Source organism: Podarcis bocagei (assembly GCF_964188305.1).
Source record: "Podarcis bocagei genome assembly, chromosome: 10".
Taxonomy (NCBI): domain Eukaryota; kingdom Metazoa; phylum Chordata; class Lepidosauria; order Squamata; family Lacertidae; genus Podarcis; species Podarcis bocagei.
In genome coordinates this window covers 9,280,599-9,295,322 of record NC_138135.1, presented here as the reverse complement: position 1 = coordinate 9,295,322, position 14,724 = coordinate 9,280,599, and the positions used below count along the sequence as shown (strand labels likewise).

At 41.2% G+C, this 14,724-nt stretch overlaps 1 protein-coding gene across 2 annotated transcripts in view; it reads left to right on the top strand.

The window, feature by feature from the left end:
* Window positions 1-14,724, top strand: part of EXOC4 (exocyst complex component 4) — a 353,985-nt gene that overhangs the window by 48,388 nt on the left and 290,873 nt on the right. For both annotated transcript variants that reach the window (XM_081209899.1, XM_081209900.1), the window contains exons 6-7: window positions 421-664; window positions 9,492-9,669. In XM_081209899.1, the coding sequence (XP_081066025.1) occupies window positions 421-664; window positions 9,492-9,669 (422 nt within the window). The remainder of the gene's footprint in view (window positions 1-420; window positions 665-9,491; window positions 9,670-14,724) is intronic.

Here is a 14,724-nt window from a genome sequence, read left to right as displayed (position 1 = left end):
GCATTAGATTGTTGTAAGATGTACATTTCTTCAGCTTGTAAACCGACTTGAGTATTGTAAGATAAAAGACCGTATACAAATTAAAAATGATGATGATGATGTTAAAAGATATAGGAGTCCTTCCAGGAAATAGTTGTCTCACCATCCTCCATTTATCAGAAGAGGATAATATGTATTTTAAATAAAATAAAATGAGCACATACCCCCCCAACCATAAAATAATGTTATAGGAGAAAAATGAAAAGATGTTGGGCTCAGGCCACTTTGCTGTTTCTACTTTCTGGGAAGTCATGGGGCGAGGGGCTGGCCTGGGCTGCAGGGCCCTGGACATTGGTCCTGAGATCTAGACCTAGATGCACCACTGCCCTGGGCATGTAATAACCACCTCTTTAGTAATTCCCTCACCTCCATATTTTCCAGGGAGGGATATTAGCTTGACGGAGATCAAGGAAGATTTAGAGATGGATCCTGAGGAGAACAGCTCTATCTTTATGGGCATCCTCATCAAAGGCCTGGCCAAACTGAGGAAGATTCCAGAGACTGTGAAGGCCATCCAGGATCGCCTGGAGCAGGAGCTGAAGCAAATCGTCAAGAGATCTACCACTCAGGTGGCAGACAGTGGCTACCAGAGGGGAGAGAACATAGTCCAGGAAAACCAGCCTAGGTAAGAGCATTGCATTAAAGAAGGCTTCAAAATAAAGAGCATTCCTGGTGTTAATTCACACCAGTTTTGCACATCCACTCATTTTAATATTGATGGTTATGCTGATTATTTCATGATGTCCTGTATAAAGAATGGTTGTAGACTGGGCATATAGATTCTATATCTTTAGCATTGCCTCAAGCTATCTTAGCTATCTTTAAAATAAAATGTAATTAATTCTCAATATTGTGAGAGAAACATTTGAAAAAGTAAGTGATTGAAAGGAAAAAAGGTCAAATTTCATCTTTTCAACTCACTACTTTTTCACATTCAAAGACAACAATTGCAGAATAAGAATATTTTGAATAATAATGCAACACATCAACTGATCATAGTTTGGTATCTGCCATGTTCATGAAAATGACATGCAAGTTAAGTTAATTACATACTGTAATGCAAGTTGTTTTTCACACATTGTGTCATGTCTATAATTTCTGTTAATGTTTCAGTGTCTGCAGTTTCTCCCTTCCCCTTTTAAGAACAGGCAACTAGTATATTGCAGAGAGAGCTTTCTATACAGAAAGTGTGAGAGAAGAGGAGCTGGCTGACTGAGTTAATGGGTAGCCTGAAGCTGTTGATGCTGAAACGGTGGCTGTCTCAATTCATTCAAGAAATGCCTCTTTAGGTACCAATGATGGTACTTTCAAGGGTTGATTCTGTTGTCTGTCTGTCTTGTCACCAAATCATGTATCAATGCGGAGGGGCAGTTCTCAGACTTGGAAGGCTCATTGAATCATTATAGGCTGCATAAAGAACACAGCTTTTGGAACATGCCAAAAGTGCACCTGCTCCACTGCACCGTTCTCCCTATCATGACCAGTCAGGTGCCTTTGAGCATCCTCAAGCAGGACATGAAGAGACTAATCCCCCTTTGCTGTTTCTGCACTGCAAGCAGCCAGCTTTTGGTGGCATACTGCCTGTGAACGTGAAGGTTTCATTGGGGTATTGTGAGTAGTAAACCACAGATAGACCTTTCCTCCTCCGCGGGTTTGTCTAATCCTCTTTAAAAGCCATATGCACTCATGTCCATCACCACACTTTTTTGTTTATAAATAAGATTTCAGAAGAGGTGGGTTTCATGAAACAAAATACCTTAACTATAAATGACCGGGGTGTTTTTCCAATGAAGAAGATAGACCCACTTCTGTAGGGTGGGAGTTGCACAGATAAAACTTCTACTGGGTCACCATTCTCTGCACCTGTGAGTGTGGTGGAACTCTCTATGCTGATCTTAATTATGTTTTGTGTGATGAACTACTTTATTTTGTCTGCCCTAAGTATATTGCCCACCAAGTTTCAAAGGATGACCCCAAGCTCTGGTATTATATGAGTGGAAGAAAACAATCTGTAACCACTTTTTCCATTCCATGCAGAATTCTTAAAACATTTTTTTTGATGTGCTCTCCTGTTTACCTTTATAAATCTCCAAATGTTTTAGCATTTCCTCACAGGGAAAGTGCTTCCACCTGTTTGATCATTTTGGCTGCCCTTTTCATACCCTTTACATTTAACTTGTGGGTGTTCAGATGAACAGGACTGCTTCAATTAATACTGGGATTGAAAGAAGCCAAAAGCTCCACAGGTGGGGAAGTTATTCCCCTCTCCCTCTTAGAACAATGAAGTCAGAAAAGCCTGGTAGAGAAGTGTGAATTGGCTAAGTTATCATAACATGCCAAGGAGAGTCTCTTTACTGTTTAGCAACTGCCTTGTTTCCCCATATCACATTTTTGACAACTTCGAATTTTGAAGAGGAGGAACTTGACTCTGAATACTTGAGCCTTTAATAGGCTCAGATTTTTTAGCTGTTTAAAGTTAGCTAGCCAAGAGCTTTGCAAATGCATGCTTTTGTGCTGATTTTTAAACATCCCCCCCCTGCCATTTATCTACGCTTCTGACTGCTGCACTGTTCCTTTGTCCTGGAGCAGAATATTGTCTCATGGTTCTAACATGGGGGTGGGGGTGGGGGGAGTGGACAGCTGCTTGGGCTTGAAGAGGCAGCTGTGACAAGTACGTTGCCCTTATGTTAATGTTTTCTATGCAAGATAGGGAACCATGTGAGAAAACAGTTTTGAGAAAAGTTATTTAGAACTTTAAACAATCAGAATATTTAGTGTATGCATATGTTTTAGCAATTGATATCTTACTAGTTTGGGCCCACAAAAAAACTTGATAACACGGCTAGATAAAAAAGCTTTAAAAATGTGAAAGATCAGCACCTAACAGAGCAAAAATCTCATGACAAATGGGGCAGTATTTCGTTGGCCTCCAAGACAATCAATCAACAGGAGGGAGGGCCAGATATGTTTAATCCTTATATGCTCAAACAGAGGGTGACAGTCAAGGTACTCAGTAATGCCTCACTCATCCTTGACTCACCTATGAATGGTTAAGGAAAAGTATCTGCAGTGAGGTCATGTAGGTATCTGACCTATAGGGATCTCCTGGGACCCTATTAGCATTATGTGAGTAAGCTATGTGTTTAGAAGGGGCAGGGTTGGAAAAAGATATAAAAGTGGGAATTCCTATATGAAAGGATTATGTCCTAGTGAGGAATTCTGATCCTACTGGAAGGAGTTTCCAGCAAGAGACAAGGTTTGTGAGCCAAGAGAGAGATCTCTAGGGCAGGCATCACTGCATCAAATAGAAGCAGAGTAATTGCTCTTGGAATCAAAGCTCAGTTGTGTCAAGTTTACACTAAGGGTTTTTTGTTTCACCAGTGAAAGCTGAATTTGATATGTTAATGTTTCAAACTCGATAAGTTAAAACTTGAGCAGGGTGAACTAACACCCTCCTTGAATTTTTTAACAAGGGGTTTGGGTTTTTGGCCCTTGTGGCTAATGACCTCAAGACTTGGCAGGGTTTGAGTTTTAGATCATCAGTGAACCAGCGCCCCGTGTAATGCCTCTAGGTCTTTGATAGTCAGTGAGCACATTGTCTGTCTGGCTTTCTGCTACTGTACTTAAAACCATAAAATTATTATTGGTGCCTAATAAAATGACTAATAAAATGTGACAGACCCAAAGGGGTCTTATCACCTTGCTGAGCTGAAATCCAGGCAGCTTGTTAGCACTGCTCGGTTTGCTCCAGTGAAAAGGGTACTTAATGGTATTTCAGCCTGGTCAGTATAGTAACTTTTTGGTACCCACCAAACCTTTCTGGTAGGCTTCCAGATATGACCAACCTTTTGCCCCTGAGAAGGTTGTAAAAACAATTTGCCATACTGCCCTGGGGCCAGGGCATTTAAGGATGTTACTGACCTATTCCTGCTACAGCAGTTTACTTTCCCTTCATAGAGATGTGGAGGGAAAATGCTGTTTGGTTTGTGAACTCGACCTTAGTAGGGCAAATGCTGATGTAGTGGCAGACCCCTCTGATGGTAAGAGTACATGGTTCTGAACATCGGGCTCATTCTTTTTTTTTATATAAAATTTTTATTGGTTTTTCACAGTTTTTATATACACAAACAATACAAAATACAAACAAACAAACACACAAACATAACATGTATAATTTCATGTATAATTTCATAAACCTTACTTCACCGACTTCCCCATACCTCCCCTTTCTACATCCCAATTTCCAAAATTATTTCAGCAAATCCTAACACTTGGTTTTATCAAATTTTCCCCTTATTCTTTTCTTTTACTTAATCTTTTACAGCTGTAGTCCCCTTTTTTCCCAAAAATCTCGACATTTTAGCACTCATTAATTTTACAATGTTTCTTAAGATAATCTTTGAATTTCTTCCAATCTTCTTCCGCCGTCTCTTTCCCCTGGTCACGGATTCTGCCTGTCATTTCAGCCAGTCCCATATAGTCTATCACCCTGAACATCGGGCTCAGTCTTGGCCGTCTGTGCTGATGGTTGGGAAACACCTTTTCTCTCCTTCCTCTGGCAGCAAGCCTGTCTGCCCCCTCAGTAGATAGAGCATGAGCTCCTATTGTGATGTGTTTGTGGACTTTTAAATAGCAATGGTCTTCTCCCATTCTGCAGTACGAGACTAGTAGGTGGGTGTTTGTCTAACTTCTTTCAACACATTTGGGCAGTATACAGTCTGGTTGGGTGTAAGAAGACGGGCACTGAGGGAATATGTAATCCATAGTGGTAGGGCATGTGCATGGAATGCTTTTTAATTGGATCATTTCTGTTCTCTAATTCTGTGTCTGAAGTCCAGTCCCATCGGATCTATATTGCTTATGTCACTTTAGGTTTCGGGAAGTAAGTTCACCTTTGGTTTTCATTGTTCTCATTAGCAAGTGTTAAAACCATTTTATGAGGCCAGCTTCCCTTTTTATTTGCTTTCAGTGTGAAGGGACAGTAGTTTATAAAGTTTACATGGTTGAAAATCAGCTGCACGCCTCTGCTCCTCTACCAGTTAAGAACGATGTAGAGGTTTTCTTGCATACAAAAGTGAGAAGCCAAAATGCAAAGAAAAAAAGGAAATAAAAGCAATTTCAAATGTAATATCTTTAGATATTTCACAGTACCATATACTTATTAAGAACAGTTATTAAAACAATCCATCTCCATTAGCCATAAGATCAATTTTGACTTTCCAAATATATTTATACCATATGGACTTTGGTGTTGACTCATATTTAAATAACTTTCAGAAAAAGTGTAGAATTTGCAAAATTCACTGTGGCTGCTGATTAATTTCTGAAGTTACTCAAAGACATTGTTCTGCCTTAGAAATTTATCAATTTTGGGGAGGGGTGCTGGGGGGGTATTGGGGAAAGCCCCATTGTGCAAGTGGATGCCCTTGTGCAGGGCTTTTGCTGACAAGGTTCAAAAGATTGACCCCACCCTTAGCAAAATTAATGTTTATAAAGAAGTTTTTTTAAGTTTCAATATTGTGTTTTAGAGTTACAGGATGTACATTTCATGGGAAAGGCTCTGTAGATGTGTGAGAGATATGTATACATTCACATTTTTAAGGATGCACAGTTTTAAAAATCTCAGGAATATATCTGGTGGGGGGGATGTAGTGTGTGAAGAAGCAGTGTTCAGGGTGCCCTATGATGGCCCCATAATTTAGTTCCTTGCAACCTGGAGAGGTTGGATGACTTTCTGAGTTTGAAGGGGTTGGAAAGTACACAAGTTGCTCATGTCCCCTACTCTGTGGGGACCTGAGTTTAGTCCTGAGAGGGTCATCATTTTAAATAGGGACAGTTGTTCCACCCTGTGCTCAAAGGGTAACCATTATCCAGATGCATCAACCAAATCCTTTGCAACCTGTGTCAACTTTTTGTTACTTTGTCAATTTGAGTTATGTGCCCTTTTCCAACTTTTACTGAGGAAGGTTAGCCTGATCCAGAAAAGCATGTTGATGAATGCAGCGTGCGTGAATCACCATTGGTGACCTCGTTCAACTATCAGCAGTCATATTGCATCATGCAATGCCCCCTTACTGCCCAAACATGAGCGGCCTCGGGGCCTGTGTCACTTTCTGTCGACATATTTACTGTGTTTTTGTGGTGATGCTATGAACTTGGACTGTCAAACTGCCCAAGTGGACCTTTGTCAGTGTAGGCAGATGTGCTGTGGAGGTCACTCGTCCTTAAAAGAAACAAACAAGTGCCACTGGGTAGGCAAAAGAGAAGGAAATGCTGCTTTTTACAGCAGCCTTTTGTTCCCTTCTGCACCGCAACTGTATTTGGTCTTCGGTCACCTTGTCTCAAAAATGGAATAACAGATTTACAGAAGGTCCAGAGAAAAGGGACTGCAAAATTAAGCCACGAGGTTTAGGGACATTTCACTATGGAGAGTGTTGGCATAAAGTGAGAACAATAACAATAATAAGCTTGGCCGTAGTTCAGAGTTGCAGGATTTATACTCTAAAGTCTGGAGTAATAAATGTTCTGGCAACACAAGCTTATGGCATCGGGGTGTGACACTTGAGCAGCACTTACAAATGTAACAAGGGTCTAATGTGACATTAGAAGGCCTGTTGTATTTGCAGGCTGAAAATGAGTTGAGGTATCTCATCAGCGTTAAGTAATTTTCTGGAATTCAGTTGAGCAAAAGTGGACCAAACAGAGGGAGAAGGCAGGAGGCTGGTAGTGCAGGGCTGCTGTGCTGGTAAATCAAAACAATATTTGGAGCTGTTCCTTGCAAGGAAAAGTTACAGTTCAGATTGCTCAAATTGTCTTCTTCTTACTACAGCCAATTAAAATAAAGTCCTATGTGATTTGTAGTTGTTTAGTTGTTTAGTCGTTTAGTCGTGTCCGACTCTTCGTGACCCCATGGACCAGAGCATGCCAGGCACTTCTGTCTTCCACTGCCTCCCGCAGTTTGGCCAAACTCATGCTGGTAGCTTCCAGAACACTGTCCAACCATCTCGTCCTCTGTCGTCCCCTTCTCCTTGTGCCCTCCATCTTTCCCAACATCGGGGTTTTCCAGGGAGTCTTCTCTTCTCATGAGGTGACCAAAGTATTGGAGCCTCAGCTTCATGATCTGTCCTTCCAGTGATCACTCAGGGCTGATTTCCTGCAGAATGGAGAGGTTTGATCTTCTTGCAGTCCATGGGACTCTCAAGAGTCTCCTCCAGCACCATAATTCAAAAGCATCAATTCTTCGGCGATCAGCCTTCTTTATAGTCCAGCTTTCACTTCCATACATCACTACTGGGAAATTTGATGTGATTTATGTACCTCTAAACAATTGTGCATTGAAACATCTGAACTAATGTTGGATGCAATTCTTCTTTATGCCCACAATTCACTCTCTATACGGTTAGCCACAATAATATTGAAGCCAGGTGTCTGGCACGCCGTTGATATCAAAACCATTTCTGTTACCTTGCAGCTGCATCTGTCCATCTAACAATGTAAGCAGCAACAGACACTGGAAATTTTCTGTTTTCTAAGTAATGTTGAATTTTCAGTGTGGCAAGTTGCTGCCTTGGCCATAGAACAGTTACGGGTTTTGTCATGGTACATTAGTTACAATAACTGGACCATTAAAAAGGCATAGGGACAGTTAATGAGAGAGCCATTTTGATTAGAATCTAGCAATAAGCACCTGATGTATAATAGGATATCTTGGTAATTGGTACAGTTGATGAGGCTTGAGGTTTTTTGAATTTGCAGGTTTGGTTTTAAGGCTCCTCCCCAGATGTTTCTATGGAGATACCATATAAAAGTGCAAATGGGATTTCTTCAGTTCCAGTCTAAGAACGATACGTACTTTCAAACACTGAACTCTCTTCATAAACCTGAAGCACAACATTTATTGCATTTGACCAACTTTTCCTGTTATTTAAAAATGCTTTGAGATGGTATGAAGCAACAATAAGTTATGCATAGAACTGTGTACATGAAGGTGTGGAAATGTTTTATTTGGGTGGGAGGGTGGGATGAGTTTTTTTGCGTGTGTGAGAGGACTTTTTTAATGAAAAATGGGAAGTTGGACAGAAAGTGGAAAACTAAGTTTTGAATCTGGTTTATTGAATTAGTCTTCAGACGATATAAATAAGCACAGATAGTTTGAAGTAGATGGATTCATAATTACATACATCAAATAATTAATACTTAAAAACTCAGTTTCAAAATGTCCATGGCATAAGAAAACACATACATACACTTATGAGCTACTCTCTCTTTAAGAATGATGAATGAAATGCTCCATAAGGCAAGGTGTTAAAATTTGTTGTTAGCTGCCTGTTAGCCCTTCAAATTGCTTTCTAATAATTATATACAACAATCTAAAGTTTGGCAACAATCTAAAGTTAGGCAACTAAAATTCCCATATACTATGAGCATGTATGACTCTCAAATCCTCTTGCTGGTTTTTAGATTCTTCCATCTTCTGCAGCATGCAAAATAAATTAATCTGTGCTTGAAAATGTACACACATGTGAAAGAGCAGAGAAGCTTATTTTGGTCTGTGCAGACCTTCAGTTCTCTGAAGTCTGTTGGAAGAACTCAAGACATTTATGTACTTGAAATGTTCATAAATATACCAAAGAGTGCATTTTTGTATGCCAAATTATACATAATGTGACAGGATGATTAGACAGCTGTGTAGTAAGGCGACTATATTCATTTCTGTTATATTCCTTAAGTAGCAAAGTAAATTTAGATTTGATCAGAAAAGAAACATTGCATATCGTGTACACACACACACACACACACACACACACACACACACTCTTCCAGTTTTGTCTGGGTGGGTGGAGTGGAAAGGAAGAAAAAGTCTGGCTTCAGAATTTCTCCATACTACAGAAACTGCATTTTAGCAGCGTGCACAGCTTCTCATTTCCTTCAGCTGAAGTCTATTAGCAAACACCTAGAACTTCCAAGATGAGCCAGCAGAGGAGAAATTGGCTATTAAAATAACTGATGCGATTCATTGTTTTTTGACATCCTTAATCAATGATGGCCAGGGATGGTCTGTGTTTGGTGCATGTGCCTATTTTTTCTGACTCTGGTCTAGGAGCTGGAAGTGTGCATTGTGCCTCATAAACTGACTCCATCACAAGTTGTCAGGCTCTCCAATGCAGTTGGCTCCATCTAATGCTAAGGGCTTCAAGTTTAATGAGCATGTGCATTCAAGCGTTACATGAAAAACCCAAAGAGAAAATTTCACTGAATATCTCCATTAAAAATTCCATCTTGTTTTTGGTTGGCTTTTCACCATCTTGTGTCAATGCCCAGGTCACTGCTTGGAGTTGGGGGTCATGGCAGGACTTCCGTAATGCTGCTTTCTTTATTTAGGGCCCTTGAAATGTGAACAGTATTAAGTGACGAATTATATGTTTTTTCTCATCCCTCTAAATGATCTTTAGATTACTTCTGGAGCTTCTGGAGCTTCTGTTTGAAAAGTTCAATGCTGTTGCTGCTGCTCATGCTGTTGTCCTGGGACATCTTCAGCAGACTGTGGCTTCTCCCTTCAGTCAGTATGATGGCGATATCAAGTTATATGACATGGCGGATGTGTGGGTAAAGATTCAGGATGTCTTGCAGGTAAGAACTTTAGATGTGTATACATCTTTGGAATTTTCACATCTGCCTTTCCTTGTGGACCAGTGACAGGACTCCAGTGTAAGAGAGCAGGATTTTACTAGTTTTTAAATAATAGTGAAGATGAAGGGTTGAGCTATATAAGGCACAGAGATGCCTTTAAAAACCCCCAGCATCCTTGTGGTGAATCCTTCCCTCTGCAATCTTTAGGAATACCTACAAAGAAGAGAAGAGTTTGGATTTGATATCCCGCTTTATCACTGCCCGAAGGAGTCTCAAAGCGGCTCACAATCTCCTTTCCCTTCCTCCCCCACAACAAACACTCTGTGAGGTGAGTGGGGCTGAGAGACTTCACAGAAGTGTGACTGGCCCAAGGTCACCCAGCAGCTGCATGTGGAGGAGCGGGGAAGCGAACCCGGTTCACCAGATTACGAGTCCACCGCTCTTAACCACTACACCACACTGGCTCTCAAATGTAAGAAGAGCTTGCTGAATCAGGCCAGTGGCCCATCTAGTCCAGAATCCTGTTCTCACAGTGGCCAACCAGATGCCTGTGGGAAACCAGCAAGCAGGATTCAAGCACAAGACCACTTTTGCCTCCTGCGGTTCCCAGCAACTGCTATTCAGAAGCATTGCTGCCTCCAACTGTAGTGGCAGAGCATAGCCATTGATCACCTTTTGCTATGACTTTGGTGCCTTTAGGTTGTGAACTTATCTGCCACCATTCCGCTGGTTGGAGACACGGAAACTTAACCATGTGATAATGTCACATTCTTGGTAGTCAGGATAATCCCAAGACTAAGTGATAGTTGCTGAACGAATAAGCTCACATATGTTTGTTCACATGATTTGATATATGCTAATAGGCTTGCTTTGATGCTATGTTTATCTTTGGGCTTGAGGCGCTTGGTTATTGGTCTAGGGAAAGGAGCTATCTGTAGTACTTGGATATTTGCCACCTATGCCTTCATTGGCAGGTGGACCAATGGGAAGTTCTGGCCAAAATGATGCATACTGGGCTTTTTTTTGTATAAGTACAGGCAATCCTTGTTTTGCACTGGGGTAAATGGAATACGCAAGGTAATGAAGCGTAGAGTATGAGCAAATCAAGACATTCAAGCAGTGCTTCCCTTAGAACACTCCCAAATACAATACTGGAATTCTGTGGAATCACATGTACAGTGGTACCTCGGGTTACATATGCTTCAGGTTACAGACTTCGCTAACCCAGAAATACTACCTCGGGTTAAGAACTTTGCTTCAGGATAAGAACAGAAATTGTGCTCCGGCGCCGTGGCAGCAGGAAGCCCCATTAGCTAAAGTGGTGCTTCAGGTTAATAACAGTTTCAGGTTAAGAATGGACCTCTGGAACGAATTAAGTACTTAACCTGAGGTACCACTGTAATTTACAAGCTGGCACCTTGTAGACCCAAGTCTCTGTGTGTCTGGACCATAGGAATTAAATGAGCATTGCAGATGCCATCTTACATGTGAGTATGTGCTCTGTGATGCCGCCTATGATGTAACTTGCGTTCACCAAGCACTGTAATTGTGCATGATGCAGCTGTTGTAGGGGGGGAAATGTTCAGGTTTTCAGGAGTCTTAAATGTTGAAAACTGTCCTTGATGACACTGTTCAGGTTTGCATTCTGTGCACAAAGTCTTTTGCATGTCTTTCTGAAATAAAGTTTAGAATGTGGAGAGTTTTCTCTTCTTTCAAACTGACTGAGGTCCCAAGTGTTTTAATGCCCTCAATGTCTTCCTTTGTTTTGTCCTAACATCTGAAGAGCATGAGGGAAATGCTTGCTAAGTTATCAAATGTTGCATAAGCAGATTTCAACCTTCTTGTACTTGAAGGTGGGACTGCCTCTATCTCTTGTAAAAATGCCGCAGTTCAAAAACACCTGTCTCTTTCTGTCATCATGCCTCAGGTACAGCTGCTGGATAGATTCCTGCTGGGATTTCCAGTGGAGAATTGATTTAGGCTCTTTTCCAAAATGGTTCCTGCGGAGAGCCTGTCTGGTTCTAGCCAGTCTTTTCCTTAAATACAAGTGCATAACTGAACCAAGATAACAAAGGGGCATACAACCAAATATCCCAATGGGTTATATCCTGTATAGGTCTCATTGTTCATATGCTTTACATCAAGAATGTAACATCTGTGGCCTTTCTCATTGTGGCCACAACCACTGGCTGTGCTGACTGGGGCGGATGGAAGTTGGGAGTTCAACAAAATTAGGAGGGGCACAGATTCCCCTTTCCTTCATTTCATAAATATCTGGTCAATGGCTATAAAGATATGCAGTGAAATTGATACCAGAGGCATACTGTCTCCAATACTGGAGGTAGTACAAAGCGGAACTGCAGAATCTTGATTGTGAGGACAGTCTGTATACGGACTTTTGGTCAGTGCCCTATCCCCTTGACCCCCACTGGTCTACTCTGAAGCCAGAGAGACCATTAGAATAGCACATCATTTCTTGCAGCAAAACAACTTGCTGCTATTAACATTATTCTAACGCAGAACTGTTAGCTTTGTTTCGAACGCTCATAATTTGAGGAGAACCTTAACTCTTTTAAAAGTGAGAGTACCGTAAAGCATAGCTCAGACATATGAGATTGGTTTTGTGGGTGTCTGAATCGTTCCCAAACACTGATGCGTTGATGCATTTTGTGAGCAGATGGGAGTAGTGGGCAGAAATTGGGTGAAGAAGCAATTGTCAAGATTAGTGCAATCACGCCTACGTGGTGTGCCGTGTGCTTTACCTCATGGCTGTGTTCCTTCAGCTTAGAGATTGCCTGTTGCAAGCGATATCTTGACCTATTAATACCCATTTTATTTTTGTAACTGTTTTTAAGCGGAGGGCTTTGAGTAGTGGAAGAAACCTTAGAGTGCCTTTAAATCAAATAAATAATGAAGGTTTTAACTGAGTAACTAACAGATGGGGGAAATAATCCTAGGATGAAGGAAAGGGAAACCAAGGTATTGATGCTGTTAAAAATGAATGGAGCCTTTCCATCTCCCTTCTCTTTTTCTACCTTTTAATCCTCTGTGTCCCAAGCATCCATGTGTGCAGTCATTTTAGAGGGAATGTTTGTGGGACCATCCTTCTTTTTTGATTTTCTCTTTTATAGAACACTAGGTTAAGTGCTTTCCAGAGCACACATGTTGGGTGTGCCTCATCATTGAGACTTGGGAAGCTTGGGAAGCTTTTCTTTTAAAAGCAGGCAGATGAGAACTGATCTTCTTGATGTGTGTCTATTTTTGTTTGTCTGAAAACATTTTTATTTTATAGCTAGTGGCAGATGGATTTGGGGCAAGAGCTAATCAAATCTAAGCCCCTTTAAGTCTGGTTGATTTCAAGAATTAAGTATGTTCAGATAGGGTTGCCATATTTTGAAGAGCAGAAGAGAGGACACATTTGCCAACTTCTAGTTTTAACTATGGATTGCTTTGACAACTCTCATTTTATATGCCTATGAAAAAGAGGATGTGTGCTGGAAAAAGAGGACATATGGCAACCCTATGTGGCACAACTGAAAGGATAGGGGACTCAACTGTTGTGCAACTAAGGAGGAGGTGGAGGAGCAACACATCCTGGCAGAGATTTATCTTGGGAGTTTTCACCGTGATTTGCCCCAGATCACATATTCTGCCTTGCTTAATATTAAAATAAAAGGTGCAGTAACTTGCCTTTGATTCCTATGTGTTTGCAGCAGCCTCTCAGGTGCATCCCTGCATCTGCACTCTCTAGTAACAGAGACATTAGATTTCTCTCTCTGACATTTTAGGCATGTTACTAATTTAGTTCTTTAATTTAGCAGTTCGTTGAGAGCATAATTACTGCAGTACTAAATATTTGATTGAAAAGAACAATAAGACACCTCCAGTTAAAGATGTAATAGCACGTATAAGCTACTCCAGGATAAAATGATTAATGGAGTTGTAGGCTCTTTTGGCACAATTAAGGTGCTTCTCTGAATTTTTTTGCATGCCAAGTTGCAGAAAGCACTGCCGTTTCAGGTGGTGTTTGGGGAAGAAGGATCAGATGCAGCACAGACTCAGCTTCTTGCTGAATCTGGATTTGTCTACAGCAGGGTGAGGGGGTTGCTATGTGCCTCATTGCTTAGGGGTTTACATTGTTAACAACAAAAGCTTGAACTTAGTTCAGTAGGTAATAGGCAGGCAGTGCAGCACTTTCAACCTTGGTGTATATGTGTAAACCTGGGTATCCAACTGTGCACTCCACCAACTGCATTTTGCACTACCTGCAGCTTCCAAACTAGGCATAAGCGTAACCCCACATACAGTGAATTATGACTGACTAGTTGTGGAGTTATCAGTGTTTGCCCAGGCCTGCTGCCCTGCATAAAATGTGAAATGACCCTTAACCAACTCGTTATTTTGCCTTTAGCTTGCTGTCCATTAGGTCACATATAATGATATTTTAGTGGCAGGAGAAAACTCCAAAATGGGTTACAACCCTGTGCTATTAGACATCATGGCTCTCTCCTTTCCAAAACAGAGACTGGTATATTTCATTCCTCTTCTTTTCCTCTGCTTTCACATGACTGTTTGTTAAGAGCCCTTGAAATATCAAAGTACCTGGTAGAATCAGTTCTGTGAACATGGACAAAATAGGCCTGTAGGAAAAGAACAAAGGAGTCAACAGCATCTAAGGCGGAGAGGACAATGCCTAATTCAGTTTCCAGATGAGTCTTACAGTTGCACATTGAAGGAATCCCTCCTTTCTAACTCGAGTACAGGTTCAGTTCCCTGCAGTGGGGTGATGGGGCTTTTGGTATTGGTGAGTTGTGGCAGCTTGGCTAAAACGTTTGATTTGCAAGCACCCTTTTGCCCATGCTGTGCATTAAAAAAACCTATTGCAAAGCCATACAAAGGTATATTACCTGGGGGGCTAATTCCGTACTGCCAAGTCTGTAGCATCAAGTCAGGAAAAATTGCTCATCATAGGTTCAGGACAAAATGCCCAGAAACCCCTTGGCATTCAGTTTTGCAGGCCAGATGGTCAAATTCTGCTAGAGATCTGGATTTTTA